The sequence below is a fragment of the Mobula birostris genome, chromosome 14, assembly GCF_030028105.1.
Source record: "Mobula birostris isolate sMobBir1 chromosome 14, sMobBir1.hap1, whole genome shotgun sequence".
Taxonomy (NCBI): domain Eukaryota; kingdom Metazoa; phylum Chordata; class Chondrichthyes; order Myliobatiformes; family Myliobatidae; genus Mobula; species Mobula birostris.
In genome coordinates, this window is record NC_092383.1 from 3653944 (window position 1) to 3670011 (window position 16068).

General features: G+C 41.6%; 1 protein-coding gene across 3 annotated transcripts in view; it reads left to right on the plus strand.

The window, feature by feature from the left end:
* golm2 (golgi membrane protein 2) overlaps window positions 1-16068 on the plus strand; it is a 91371-nt gene that overhangs the window by 38940 nt on the left and 36363 nt on the right. For all 3 annotated transcript variants that reach the window (XM_072277990.1, XM_072277991.1, XM_072277992.1), the window contains exons 4-6: window positions 2846-2948; window positions 12029-12146; window positions 15319-15484. In XM_072277990.1, the coding sequence (XP_072134091.1) occupies window positions 2846-2948; window positions 12029-12146; window positions 15319-15484 (387 nt within the window). The remainder of the gene's footprint in view (window positions 1-2845; window positions 2949-12028; window positions 12147-15318; window positions 15485-16068) is intronic.

Genomic DNA, 16068 nt, shown 5'->3' on the forward strand with positions numbered 1-16068 from the left:
CAATTGCCACTCTTTGCTGTCCTTCTTGAGGGGTATGTTTGCTAAGCTCAGGTCATCTGTAACCTCACGTGGCCATCAAAAGATTTAAAAATGGCAGTCACAAGCTACTATTCTCTTTGCTTGTCTCTCCCAGCAACCTGGGATAAATCTTGTTGCGATTTATCAGCCTTTAAGCATACAGTGTACCAGCTCTTTATTTGGTAACTTGCACTAGAATTTAACCTCTCCCTTTGCTGAATCTTCCCACTACAAAATCAGTTTCATGTGTGAATACTGATGAAAAGTAAACACTTAGAGCTCCATCTGTACCTTCTGTCTCCACACAGATTGCACATTCTCCTTCCTGGGCCTTGCTCCTTACTTAGTTATTCTAAAGCCCCTATACTTGTAAAATACTTTTGGATTTATCTGGAACTTTTTCACCATATTTTGACTTTTCTTTGCCTTACTAATTTCCTTTATGTGCCTCCCTTTTTTTATTACTCTTGTGCCTCCCCTGTCTTTGGTTGTCTATATCTTTTCAGTTACTAATCCAACCCTCAAGACTATTGATCATCTTCCACTAGCTTTGGTTCAGTGACTTGTCCACTTCAGTTGAGGGAAACAAAACCCCAGGTTTGGTCATGTCATATCCCGTGTGATCCTGCTCTAGAATTTTGGAGACCCCTGAGTATTACCTACACCACCCTTTCAAATGTATATCTGTGTGGTGCCATGAGAGAACATTATATTTGAAAGAGAAAAATTTGAAGTTCAAGTTTATTGTCACCTGACTGTATATGTATACAATCAAATGAAATAATGTTCCTCTGGACAACAGTGTGCCCACAAAACATGCATCACACACAGTACATAAAATAAAACATTACCACAAGTAAATTATTAAAATATAATTCAAAATGTATTTAGTGTGCAGAGCATGTAAACAGTACAGTAAACAGCTCACTGTCCTAATGACAAGATCTTTGTGGTGGCAGAGCATTGAATAAAATAGGATTATTTTGTACAACACATAGTATTGGAGAAACTCAGCTGATCAGGCAGCATCTATGGAGAGGAATAATATTTTTTCATGGTCCATCTCCTATCAGGTTCCTTCTTCAGCTCTTTACCTCTTCCACCTTTCACTTCCCAGCTTCTCACTTCATCTCCCTCTCCCACCCACCCACCTTTGCCCTCATCTGGTCTTGCCTTTCACCTGCCAGCTTGTACTCACCTTATTCTGACTTCTGACTCCTTCATTTCCAGTCCTGATAAAGGGTCAACCAATGCTGCCTGATATGCTGAGTTCCTCCATAATGTTTCAAGGGATTATTTTGTATCTCTCTTACTATCGTGCCTGACGCCGGCCCCCAAGGCCTGAGTCGACGTAGTAGTAGTCCCTTATTATGTGATATATTCCAGATTGCTTCCACTTTTACTGGACTGCCAGAATTGATAGTTACTGCAATAAAGATGTACTCTACAAATATAAGTTTCTTCATTCTCACAGAGGTTCTATAGATGCCAGAAATCTCAAGCAAGAGACAAATGCTGGAGGAACTCTGCAAGTCAGGCAACACAAAGGAGAGGAATAAATAGCTGTTCAGGCTGAGACACTTCATTAGAACTGAGTTGAGGTGTCTCGGCTCAATGTTGACTATTTATTCCCCTCATTAGAAGCTGCCTGACTTGAGTTTCATCATTTTGTTGGATTTCCACATACTAGTGGTTTCTTGTTATTCTCTTTCCCTGTGTGGAAACTTTCGGTCCATTCCATTCAAACTTATTTTAACTTGAACTAGAACTTTTTTCCAGTACTGATGGAGGATCTCAGATGTGAAATGCTAACGGTTTCTCCTTCCACTGATGCTTAACCACCCCCAGCCTGCCGAGTGTTTCCAGCACTTGCTGTTCTTAAAATATTGTAGTCCACTCACATATTGTGTCCATTCACACCTGCAATACATGGTAGCAACTATCATTCCACAAGATTTGATTGCTTTTCACATTCATGAGCCGCCAATGCATGTGGAAACATTTACCAGGGCTAAAAGTGCTATATGTGTGTTCTCTTACTTTCATTTGACGAATATTTTTCTTGTGGTAATATAACTGGTATGATATATCCATGCAGAGAGGATTTCTGCTCCTGCTCTGGAAGGTTTGGGATGGAACATGGAATAATAGCAAAGTAAGTGAGGAGTAAGAATCATGTAGAACAATGTTTCCCAAACTGGAGTCCATGGCATAAATAAGGTTGGGAACTCCTGGTGAGGAAAATAGATCAAAGAGATGGGTAGGGAAGCATGAGGGGGCTGGGAGGTGTAATTGAGTTTAATTTAATTGAGGAGTCTCACTTAATTAAGAAGCTCGGAGCATAGATCAGCCCATGGTCTAATATTGCTATCACAGGAACATAGTTGAGGGAAGGGCAGCTCCATCTCTACAGCTATAAAAGTTTTAGGTGTGACAGAAGGAGTACAAAAGGGGAGAGTGTTATGCTGCTGCTCTGGGAAGTCATAGGAAGAAAAGTAAGATTGGTGGGCTTGAGATTCTTTCTGAAAGAGATTTTGTATAGCTGTTAGCCACTTGTAGAGGGTTGTAAAATTGCGGGCTGATTATCTGGTGCTGGTTATTTGGAGCAAGATGCCATAGAAAATGGTAGAGGTAGAGGCAGATACAATTAGTACTTACAAGATATTAGGACAGAAGAGGAGGGGATGCAATGCAGGAAAATGTCATTAGCATAAATAGGCAATGCAGTCAGCATGGATGATTTGGGCCGAAGGACCTTATTCTGAGCTGTACATCTGTGATCAATGCAGTATATATAATCCATCTAAAGTGTATTTCTCTGTGACAGAGCAACTCACCGAGTTACGACAAGAGTTCATTAAGCAGGATGAACAGCTTCAGGAGTACCGGAGAAATTCCACAACCTTGGAGAAGAAATTAGAATATGAGAGGTAAAATCTTGATGTTTCTCTCATCCTTCGACACAGAATTGACAATTGAAATTGAGCTGTCTAAATTAAATGAAAATAGTTGAAGTGACCCTTCAAATCATATGAGATTCTGAAGATGCTGGAAATCCAGAGTAACACACAGAAAATGCTAGTTAAACTCAACAAGTCAGACAGCATCAGATATTGGTTTTTACCCAAAACATTGACTCCTCATCCCTTTCCATAGTTGATTAACAGGGTTTGCGAGAACTGCTTAGAGGATCACCAGTGTCTCTTCCACCCATCTGCTTTGCAGAGCCCTTGGTATCGTCAAAGATCATTCCCCTCCGTTCCATAATCTCTTTGACACGATACCATCAGGCAGGAGGCACCTTAGCATGAGGACAAAGACTGTTAGTATGGGAAACAGCTTTTTCCGCTAGGCCATGTGATGACTGAACTCCCTGCCACCACCCAGTCCTCATCACTTATGAAGAGCCTGTGGCATTATACTGTTTATTTTTTAACTTGCGTCATAAATGCACCTTGTATAAATGTCAATCTTCTGGAATATATTTTATTATCTGTTAAATTTGTGGTAATATTTTGTCTTGTGTATGAGTTATACAATGTCTTGTAAAAATATTCAAGAGTATTGCAACCAGAGATTTTGATTAATTTAACCGAGAATTTTTATTTGTGAATCACACCTTCCTTTTATCAGAGCCCAGAAAACAGGGAAAATTGTTAAGCATGAAGTATTCATCCCCCTTTGCTCTGTACTTAGCTAAACCATCTCTCACAGCTATTACCGTCAGTAAACACGAGGAAATCTGCAGATGCTGGAATTTCAAGCAACACACATAAAAGTTGTTGGTGAACGCAGCATCTATAGGAAGAGGTACAGTCGAAGTCTCGGCCCGAAATGTCAACTGTACCTATTACAGTCAGTAGTCTTTTTAGACAAGTCTTTATCAGCTTTGCACAACATGATGGAGCAAGATTTGCCTGGTCCTCCTTGCAAAATTGCTTAAGCTGTGCCAGGTTATTTGGGGAGTGGTGGTGGACAGCGATCTTGAGGTCTTGCCAGAGATGTTCTTTTGGGTTAAGGTCGGGGGTCTGACTGGGCCACCCAAGGACATCAATTTTCTTCATTTAAAGCCACTCCATGGTTGCTCTGGCAGTGGGCTTTGGGTGATTGTCCTCCTCCAAGACAAACTTCCTCACCAGTTTATGCTCTGTGCCGGAGGCTAGCAGGTTTTTAATCCAAGATCGCTCTGTATTTCCAGCATTTGTCCTCCCATCAAACCTGACTAGATTTTCAGTCCCTGCTACTGAAAAGCATCCCCTTAGCATGATGCTACTCCCCCACACTTCGCAGTATTAGATTTATGCCATATGTACTGCTTGGTGTTGAGGCCAAAAAGTTCCACTTCAATCTCATCCAACCACAAGACCTTCTTTCATATCTTTACAGTATCTTCTAATTGATGCTTTGCAAAGTATTTACGGGCAAGGATATGCTTTTTTTTTAAGCCAGGGCTTCCTTGCTACTCTTCCATAAATACCTGTATTGTGCAAGGCCTTGGAAATTGTGGAGCTATACACTTCATCTCCAGTTGCACCCATTGATTTCTGCAGCTCACTCAGTGACTGTTGGCATCACAGCAGCTGCCTTCTCCTGTGACAAAGTTTAGGGTTTGAGGCGGTATGGCTTTGCTTTCATATTTTATCTACTTTTTCATGATGGACTGCACTGAGCTCCAACACATGTTCAGTGCCTTTAAAATGGATAAAAACATTATTAATAACATTTTTTCTGGGGTAAATTGTGGTAAACTATCACTGCAAACAATGACGAGGCGAGTGAAGGCAAAGTGGACTTGAGGGTTGAGTCTTTCTGGTGCGATGCAAAGTTGGAGCATGAGATGTTTGTGATAGTGTTGACGTCACAGATGGAGTTGGAGTGAGTGATTCAGCGAGGAATCAGGTGGATGAGTTTTGTTGCCCGTACTGGGAGTGAGGTCAAATCTATCTAAGCACTAAGCTGATTTGAAAAGGTCAAATGACTTTGGGCTGGATGGCCAAGAGCATATCACTGCGGCAGGGCCCGGGTCCTAGTGTGTGGCATGATCCGGTGATTGGATTGAGTCAGTAGTGAAGAAGGCGAATGCAATGTTGGCATTCATTTCTAGAGGAATGGAGTATAGGAGCAGGGATGTGATGTTGAGGCTCTATAAGGCACTGGTGAGACCTTACTTGGAGTACTGTGGGCAGTTTTGGTCTCCTTATTTAAGAAAGGATGTGCTGATGTTGGAGAGGGTACAGAGAAGATTCACTAGAATGATTCCGGGAATGAGAAGGTTAACATATGAGGAACGTTTGTCCGCTCTTGGACTGTATTCCTTGGAGTTTAGAAGAATGAGGGGAGACCTCATAGAAACATTTCGAATGTTAAAAGGCATGGACAGAGTGGATGTGGCAAAGTTGTTTCCCATGATGGGGGAGTCCAGTACGAGAGGGCATGACTTCAGGATTGAAGGGCGCCCTTTCAGAACAGAAATGCGAAGAAATTTTTTTAGCCAGAGGGTGGTGAATCTATGGAATTTGTTGCCATGGGCAGCAGTGGAGGCCAAGTCATTGGGTGCATTTAAGGCAGAGATTGATAGGTATCTGAGTAGCCAGGGCATGAAAGGTTATGGTGAGAAGGCGGGGCAGTGGGACTAAATAGGATAAAATGGATCAGCTCATGATAAAATGGTGGAGCAGACTTGATGGGCCAAATGGCCTACTTCTGCTCCTTTGTCTTATGCTCTTATGGTCTTAAACACTGGCCCAGATAGACTGGAATGTCGGGACCGGAGGCGAGGGTTGGGCTGATTCCACTCAGTCTTCCGCAGTGTTTACTCTACTCTCTGTAGTGCTGTCTGAGACTGCTCCAGCTGCTATGCACTTTGTATCTGTGAACTTCACTGCAATTTGCCCTGTTCTGTGATGAATTTTGATCAAGGCTATGGGCCTACTCCTCCTGCTCTGGGATTTGGGTCTCTGGGCTCAATTTAGTTCAGAGTGCTGTTGCTTGCTTTTATTGTTTGCAGGATTTGTGTTTTTTCCCTCTCTGTGCATTAGGTGTTGGTCTTTTTTAACTGGGTTCTTTTGGGTTTCTTGCTTGTGGCTGCCTGTAAGTGAACGAATCTCAAGGTTGTATAATTTATACATACTTGGATAATAAATGTACTTGGAATCATTTGAATCCTTTGTAAGCTTCCCCAGATTTGTGCTTTATTGTATTTTCTCTGACTTGTCGTGAGTTATCTTTTGTCTTCATTTTGGTTTGGACTGTTGAAAATAGAACTGTTCGACCTTACAGAGGATATTTACAGGTGTCCCCCCGCTTCTCGAACGTTCACTTTATGAAACCTCGCTGTTACAAAAGACCTACGTTAGTTACCTGTTTTCGCTAACAGGAGAGGTTTTCACTGTTATGAAAAAAGGCAGTGCGTGCCCTGAGCAGCCGCTCCTCCCCCGGAACGGCATTCTAGCCAGTATTGCTTAAACACGTGCCTGTGAGCAGCCGTTAGCAAGATGAGTTCTAATGTATCGGAAAAGTCTAAAAGAGCTCGTAAGGGTGTTACACTTAGCGTAAAACTAGGCATAATTAAGTGTTTCGATCGTGGTGAACGAAGTAAGGACAAAGTGAGCTTGGCTTGTGGAAGTTGCCGAAGATGATGTTGAAGAGGTTTTGGCATCCCATGGCCAAGAACTGATAGATGAAGAGCTGATGCAATTGGAAGAGGAAAGGATAACAATCGAAACCGAATGCAGTAGCGAACGGACTGAAAGTAAAGTCATCCAGGAACTGAACATGAAGCAGCTGCGTGAGATTTTCGCTGCAAACAATGATTGCAGAAAAGTACGACTTTAATTTTGAAAGGTTTAGGGCATATTTGCAGGATGGTTTGAGTGCTTACGGAAGAACTGTATGATAGAAAAATGTGCGAGGCTAAGCAGTCAAGCACACTGTCGTTTTTCAAACCTTCCACACCAGCCACAGCAGACGACGAACCTCGACCTTCGACATCGAGGCAGGCAGACAGAGAAGATGATGACCTGCCTGCCCTGATGGAAACAGATGATGATGAAATGACACCCCAATGTCCCACCACCCCAACCCCCGGGCCATGGACGGATACATTGCTGCGGAGAATGCAGTGGTAGCCGGGACACACCCAGCACATCTTTAAGAAGAAAGTTGAAATAAACAAGCTAATTAATTAGATGCCGCCCGGCGTGTAAATGTCGGCCCAGATTGAGGCAATTGCCGATTGCGTCGCAATCTAACGAGTTAGCTTGTTTATTTCGGCTTTTTTCTTCAAGGTGTGCTGGGCGTGACCCAGCTACCGCTGCATCCCTGCATGCTTCGCGGATTGGTATCGGTCGGCGACCTGGAGGGTGGGGGCCACTGCACCACCCCAACCTCTGATGACTCAGCCTAACACACCACCATCAGTGTGCTCAGCGCTGTCTTCCCAATTCCGGTAAGTGATACTACACTGTACATACATAATTTCTACCTTATATAGGCTGTGTATTTTTATGCGTTATTTGGTATGATTTGGCAGCTTCATAGCTTAAAGGTTACTGGAGAGAGTGTTTCTGCCGAGAGCATTTGCATGAGATTTTTGCTACATTTGCATGAGATTTTTGCTATGGAGAACAGTGCGGCAATGATTGTAGAAAAGTATTTTTACTTTATATAGGCTGTGTATTTATCATATCGTTCCTGTGTTTATTATATGTTACTGTTATTTTAGGTTTTGTGTGTTATTTGGCTGATTTGGTAGGTTATGTTTTGGGTCTGCGAATGCTCACAAATTTTCCCCATATAAATAAATGGTAATTGCTTCTTCGCTTTACGACATTCCGGCTTACAAACTGTTTCATAGGAACGATCTACCTTCGGATGGCGGGGGAAACCTGTATTAATTCACTGAAAACAGTGTTCCTCCAATTTTCTACATCAACAAATTGGGTGAGGTGGTAAGGTGTTGTACAGTATAACATCTGAGCAAAGTTAGTAGTAATTACATAGTCATAGTCATACTTTATTGATCCCAGGGGAATTGGTTTTTGTTACAGTTGCACCATAAATAATAAATAGTAATAAAACCATAAATAGTTAAATAGTAATATGTAAATTATGCCAGGAAATAAGTCCAGGACCAGCCTATTGGCTCAGGGTGTCTGACCCTCCAAGGGAGGAGTTGTAAAGTTTGATGGCCACAGGCAGGAATGACTCCCTATGACGCTCAGTGTTGCATCTCGGTGGAATGAGTCTCTGGCTGAATGTACTCCTGTGCTCAACCAGTACATTATGTAGTGGATGGGAGACATTGTCCAAGATAGCATGCAACTTGGACAGCATCCTCTTTTCAGACACCACCGTGAGAGAGTCCAGTTCCTACCCCTACAACATCACTGGCCTTATGAGTTTGTTGATTCTGTTGGTGTCTGCTACCCTCAGCCTGCTGCCCCAGCACACAACAGCAAACATGATAGCACTGGCCACCACAGACTTGTAGAACATCCTCAGCATCGTCTGGCAGATGTTAAAGGACCTCAGTCTCCTCAGGAAATAGAGACGACTCTGACCCTTCTTGTAGACAGCCTCAGTGTTCTTTGACTAGTCCAGTTTATTGTCAATTCATATCCCCAGGTATTTGTAATCCTCCACCATGTCCACACTGACCCCCTGGATGGAAACAGGGGTCACCGGTACCTTAGCTCTCCTCAGGTCTACCACCAGCTCCTTAGTCTTTTTCACATGAAGCTGCAGATAATTCTGCTCACAGCATGTGACAAAGTTTCCTACTGTAGCCCTGTACTCAGCCTCATCTCCCTTGCTGATGCATCCAACTATGGCAGAGTCATCAGAAAACTTCTGAAGATGTCAAGACTCTGTGCAGTAGTTGAAGTCCGACGTCTAAATGGTGAAGAGAAAGGGAGACGAGACAGTCCCCTGTGGAGCCCCAGTGCTGCTGATCACTCTGTCGGACACACAGTGTTGCAAGCACACGTACTGTGGTCTGCCAGTCAGGTAATCAAGAATCCATGACACCAGGAAAGCATCCACCTGCATCGCTGTCAGGTTCTCCCCCAGCAGAGCAGGGCGGATGGTGTTGAACGCACTGGAGAAGTCAAAAAACATGACCCTCACAGTGCTCGCTGGCTTGTCCAGGTGGGCGTAGACACGGTTCAGCAGGTATGACGATGGCATCCTCAACTCCTAGTCGGAGCTGGTAGGCGAACTGGAGGGGATCTAAATGTGGCCTGACCATAGGCCGGAGCAGCTCCAGAACAAGTCTCTCCACGGTCTTCATGATGTTGGGAGGTCAATGCCACCAGTCTGTAGTCATTGAGGCTGCTGGGGCATGGCGTCTTCGGCACAGGGACGAGGCAGAACGTCTTCCACAGCACAGGAACCCTCTGGAGCCTCAGGCTCAGGTTGAAGACATGGCGAAGTACTCCAAAGGGAATGAATACCTTTTCAGCCTCAATTTTGTTTTTTTTAAGTAAATTGACAGGTTTTGGATTTTTTTCTTTTAATTTGACATGACACAATGTTTTGTAGATTAGCTCAAAAGAATACCAACTTCAATATATTTTAAGCTTAGAAAACAAGACAGGAAAATGTGAAAATAATTGTGGGCGCTGAATACTTTTTCATGGTACCCGTATGTACTGTTTATTATTTTATTTCGCGATACAATGTGGGTAGGCTCTTCGAACCTTATCACCCCGGCAAACTCAACTAACCCTAACCTAATCATGGGCCAATTTACAATGATCATTTATCCTATCCAGTATGCCTTTTAGACTGTGGGAGGAAACAGGAGGACCCGGAGGCTTTCCACTCTTCAGAATGGCACCAGAATTGTGCAGATTTCAATATTTTTGAAGTAAATGGGCCAGATGCAGTGATCAGAATCAAATTTGTATAAACGTGTATTAAGAGTTTCTCTTTTAACTCTTTGAATTGCCCTTTTTGTTTCATTTAGTGTTAGTCTAGAGAGTTGGTTGCATTATTGTCCACGTGATTATTTGTCTTGTCAGCACCATAGCAGATTTCTAATTTGAGTTGCATTTATCCAGATTACCTGTCATTGTCTAATGTGAATTTATTCAAAGCTGCCAGCTGCTACATAGTCTTATATTGCCAGCATCTTTTTCAGTCTGCTATTTCTAATGGTTGCATAGCAACTAATGCTGTAATCTCATTCATGCAAAGCAGTGGAAAATACCAATTGCGAATCAATAACATTGATGTGGCAATTCTTGTGCAGACAACCTGGAAATATTCACAAAATAAATGTGACACCCAATTTCTTTATGTTGGTACAGCCGTTGGATCTCTAAAAATTTAGTAAATAAAGAAGTTAACATTTACAGTCTCTGCATTTTTAGGCAGTTACTGTGCAGCACCACACTATATAGAATGCCAATAACCATTTTAGTGTCTTGTGAAATTTTGACGTGTCATCAAAAAATGTTAAACATTTTAAATGGACAATGAAGGGTCTCGAGCTGAAGCAGCGACTGTTTATTCCCTTCTATAGATGATGCGTGACCTGTGTTCCTCCAGCATTTTGAGTGTTGCTCAAAATTTACAGCATCTGCAGAATCTCTTGTTTATTATTGTTTACAGTGTCACTTTGTTACCTTGTAATGATGTAAATACGGGAACGTTTCTCAGTGTTCCTTAACCTTGATTTGTCTCAACAGGGTTGTCAATGCATTACAACAAACTAACAGAATATTTGGGAGGTTTGATTCCTTGTTCATATTATATCGAGGATTAAATTTGGTATTAAGAGATGAAGAACCCCTGTTAATATTATGCACAGCTTTCCAAGTAAGCAAACAGTTATGCTGGAACTTCTGGCTGCCTTCTGTGTTGAAAATAATCCCTCACCAGTTCCTGATTAAAACCAAGAAAATAAGGCCAGTCCTGGTCTCTACAAACAGAATTTACAGGAGCAGGTATTGTGTAATTCAACACACTGGGCAGTTTGCAAAAAAAAGTCAGGCAGTGTGAAAATGTTCCCCCAACACGTAAAGAGATCTGGGTTTCTAAACTTGTACTTCTGCATAAAATGGATTACTGAATTTAGTAAATAACTGAATTGCTGGCAACAATTCATATAATCATTACAAATTCATAGGCTTTTACTTTTTCTCCCTCTGCAGACTGCCTGCCCCAAGTATCTCCAACATTCTGTCATTTCAGACTTCCAACCACTACACTATTTTGGACTTCAGCCTTGTTGCATTCTCTTCCCTATTTTTACTCATCTCCACCAGGGCTCTTGCTTATTTATCATGTGTACATCAAAATTTGCATCTGTGTTAACCAACACACACAAGGATGTGCTGGGGTAGCCCGCAAGTATCACCACATATTCAGGTGCCAACACAGCATGCCTAAATGTTTAGCAGAACACAACTGACAAAGCAAGGTCCATTCCTCTGTCCCAGCCACCACCAACACAGTCTTGCAACCAGTACAGGCTGTCTTTGGTCTCCAGTCTCAGAACTTGTGGACATTTGGGTCTCTGACTTCCCTAACTGTAATTACCAAGCCTGCACTACTCAATTTCATCTGGCTTCTTGTCTCCACCCATCATAAAACTTCCCCTACTTTGCTACCACTCCTCCTCCTCAATAACTTTAACAATGTTGGATTTCTAATTTTTCCTAATTCTGAAGTCCAGAAGCATTGACCACATTTTTCTCTGCAGTTGTGTATATTTACAGTATTTTCAACTTTTATTTATTTCCAGCACCTACAGTTTCTTGGTTTAAGTGTGAAAGCATTTCCTTAGCTTTTGTCAACAGCATTGTTAAACTCAGTAGCTGTTCCTGATGATTATTTTCCTCCAAGTAACTTTGCCCTTGTAGTTTACGGTTCAAGCCGATAGATTGCCAGTTCTCTTGTGTCAATTCGGGAACAATTTGAAAGGTCTTTATCTGAGAAATACTTTGGAAATGCAGATTAGTGTTTTGTAAATACTGCTTGCATATCTTGGGAAATTGTTTTGCAGCCTGCAATGTGGTCAGCAGATCAGTGCACTAAAGGAGCAGTGTGAAGAGAAAATCAAAACTCTACAGAGAGTGCATGATCAACCTCCAAAGCGTGAAGATGATGTCAAACGAAACCAAGTAAGCTATGCTGAGAAAGATTAGAGCATTGTTTTTATTGGTTCTGTTATAGATGGGTGCATTTAAACTCACTTACTGTGTAATGTGCAATTTTAGCTGCATTGATTGAAAAGATTCAAAGATTGGCTTTATTTGTCACATGCAGTGAAATCTATAGTTTTGCATTAACAACTTACACAGTCTGATTGGTCCAACGGTAGTGCTGGGGGCAACTTGCAGGTATTGCACTCGCATAGTTTACTGACCCAAACCCTAACCATATGTTTTTGCAATGTATAAGGAAACTGGAGCATGATGGAGAAGCCCACATGATCATAGGGAGAACATACAAATTATGTCAACTGTATTACGGTCCAGTGTCAAATTGTGCTCAATTTCCATGGGGAAATTAGGGAAACTGGAAGTGAAATGTTCTTTAACTATATTTTACATTAAAATTTCCAATGAACCAACAATGGAAATATCAAAGCTTGTCTTTTTACTTTACATATATTTGGTTAGCTGTTGAGTTGGTGAGGAATTTAACAGCATTCTTGTCCTGTCAGGAACCGCAGTAAAACTCCAATAATCTGACATGCTGGGCACTTTTGTCCTGGATTGGTTGGCAGATGTTCTGGACTGTTGGATGTTGTATTAATGTCTGCACTTTTAATTCACTTAATCATTTTCTAGTGAACTGAGGTTGAAAGTACCATGGCATTTAGAGGAACAAATTTGTAAAGAGATCACAGACTTTTGAAAGAACTATTAGGTTGTTATGGTAGGTGATTTCTAACTTTCCCCATTTGACTGGGACTCCTATACTGTAAAAGGACTAGATGGGACAGAGTTTGTCAAGGGTGTTCAGGAAAGTTTCCTTAATCAGTAAATGTTAGTCCAAATGAGAGAGAGTGAGATACTGGATCTGCTATTTGGGAATGAGACTGGGCAGGTGGCAGAAGTTTGTGCAGGGGAACACTTTGTATCTAGTGACCATAATACTGTTAGTTTCAAAGTGAATATGGGAAAATATAGGTCTGGTCCACGGGGTGAGATTCTAAACTGGAGAAAGGCCAATTTTGATGGTATCAGAAATGATCTGGCAAGTGTGGATTGGGACAGGCTGTTTTCTGGTGAATGAGTACTTGGTAAGAGGGAGGCCTTCAAAACTGAAATTGAGAGTATAAAGCTTTTATGTACTTGTCAAAATAAAAGGTAAAGATAACAAATTTAGGGAACCTTGATTGTTGAGACATATTGAGGCCCTGGCCTGGGTGGTGGTGGGGGGGTGGTGGTGGTGGTGTGTGGGGAAGGTGCGTGGGGAAGGTGCGTAGCTGGTAGAGGCAGGTAGAAACAAATGAAGTACTTAGTACCAGAATTGTAAGAGAACACTCGAGAAAGAAATCAGGAGGACTAAATGAGGTATGGGGTTGCTCTAGCAGACAGTGAAGGAGAACTCCAAGGGATTCTACAGATCTGTTAAGGGAAAAGAATTTCAAGGGACAAAATTCTTCCTCTGGAAGATCAAAATGGTAATTCAGTTCCTTTGGACCCTGTGGGAGGCAAAAGTGCGGAAATTGCAGGGACTCCAGCAGCAGGGAGTTACTAAGGAAGCTGAAGGCAAGGCAATGGATGTTGTCTACATGGACTTTAGCAAGGCGGTTGACAAGGTCTCTCATGGGAGTTTGGTCTAGAAGATTCTTGAATGTTTGGCATTCAGGATGAGGTAGTAATTTGGATTAGACATTGGCTTTGTGGGAGAAACCAGAGAGTCGTAGTAGATGGTTGCCTCTCTGACTGGAGGTTTGTGATTAGTGGTGTGCCACAGTGATCGGAGCTGGGTCCGTTGTTGTTTGCCGTTTATATCAATGATCTGGATGATGTGGTTAACTGGATGAGCAAATTTGTGGATGACACCAAAGTTGGGGGTGTAGTGGACAGCGAGGAAGACTATCAGAGCTTACAGCAGGATCTGGATCATCTAGAAAAATGGGCTAAAAATGGCAGATGGAATTTAATGTAGGCAAGTGTGATGTGTTGCACTTTGCAAGGACCAACCAGAATAGGTCTTACAGTGAACAGTAGGACTCTGACGAGTGTGGTAGAACAAAGGGATCTGGGAATACAGGTCTGTATTTCATTGAAAGTTGTGCCACAGGTAGACAGGGTCATAAAGAAATCTTTTGGCACATTGGCCTTCATAAATCAAAGTATTGAGCCCAGGTGATGGGATGTTATGTTGAAGTAGTATAAGACATTGATGAGGCCTAATTTTGAGCTTTGTGTGCAGTTTTGTTACTGACCTACAGGAAAATGTAAATAAGGTTGGGAGAGTACAGAGAAAATTTACAAAGATGTGGCGGCCTTGACTGGAGCACCCAAGTTATAAGGAGAGAACTTTAATCCCTAAAACATAGAAGATTGAGGGGAGATTTGATGAGGTATACACAATTGAGGGGTATAGATAGGGTAAATGCAAACAGGCTTCTCCCACTGAGGTTGACTGGGACTACAAGTAGAGGTGATAGATTGAGGGCGAAAGGGAAAAGTTTCATGGGAACACGAGGGGAAGCTTTTTCACTGAGGGTTGTAGGTGTGGAATGACCTGCCAGCACAAGTGGTGCTTGGGGGCTTGATTTCATTGCTTAAGAGAAGTTTGGATAGGTACACGGATGACGGGTAAGGAGGGTTATGGTCAGGTGCAGGTTGATGGGACTAGGCAGTTTAAATGTTTCGGCTTAGACTAGATGGGCCGAAGGGCCTGTTTCTCTCCTGTACTTTTCTATGACTGTGCATGTTGAGCTTTGTGCATCCCATTCTAATTTTCATATCCTTAATGGTAGTGATTTTAGTTAATTGGCCCTTAATCTTTATCATTTCTGGCTCAAATTGTTGTGGTTTGACATTCTCTCTACTGACTGCCCTGAAAGGTTGCATAATGATGATGCTTGTTGAGATAGCAAGGAAAATTAGGTGGTTCTTCCAATTTCCTCCTTGTGCTGAATGGATTGAGCTACCATAACATGAAATAGTCTAGTCCCTACAATGAATTGCTCGAACAAGGTAGTGCAGGGTACAAAGTGCAGATACTCCTGAAAAATTTTAGGCAAGGGAAGTTTCTCAACTCAAATTACTAATTCCTGTTTGTTTTTGTCTCTAATTGCACCTATTTTGTTTTTATTTTCAATTGTAGCCTGGAGGGGAGAAGGAGGAAGCATCTAAAGATCATAAATCTGATTGGAATTTCAAAAAAGTAAATCTTGAAAACAATCCGCAGATTGTTAGGAACAATAAACCTGCCATTAATCTTGATGGAAGCAAACTGAAGTCTCATCAGGACAACGAGATTAAATTACTAAGTAAGAGACACATGTAAATAAGTTATGCCCTTAATCTTACCTGTCAAGTAAATGTGTTTGACTAGTTGTTAATTGCAAACTTTATCAGTTTGCGATATAATATTTGTATTACTTTAATACAATACTGTATGTAAAATGTTACTTGGCTAGAAAATTGGAGGATTATTCTGATGTTTTTGTAATAGAATGTTATAATAAAAATCTAACTCTAAAGCGGATTGAAAATATTTAAATTGGTTCCCTCTTGGAGCTATAGATGTGCACAGTTGCCTTTGTATGAACTTGCTGAGGTACAGGCTTAGAGATAAAATATTTTAAGTTTTGCACTTGTATGTTTAACATTGAACACTTAATAAGTTGAATATCAATCACTAATTTCAACATCAATTTTGCTGCCTTGGAATCTGCAGGAGCAACTGTGGTTCAATATAAGTCACATTAAATATCATTGTTCTTTAGAGCATTTCAGACTAGTTATCTTTTATTTGATCTCCTCGCCATCAGATTTGGCACCTTGATTTCCAAATGCTTTGAATCCACAAAAGCATAATGTCATAAACAATAAACAGTGTTTCCTGCTTAGT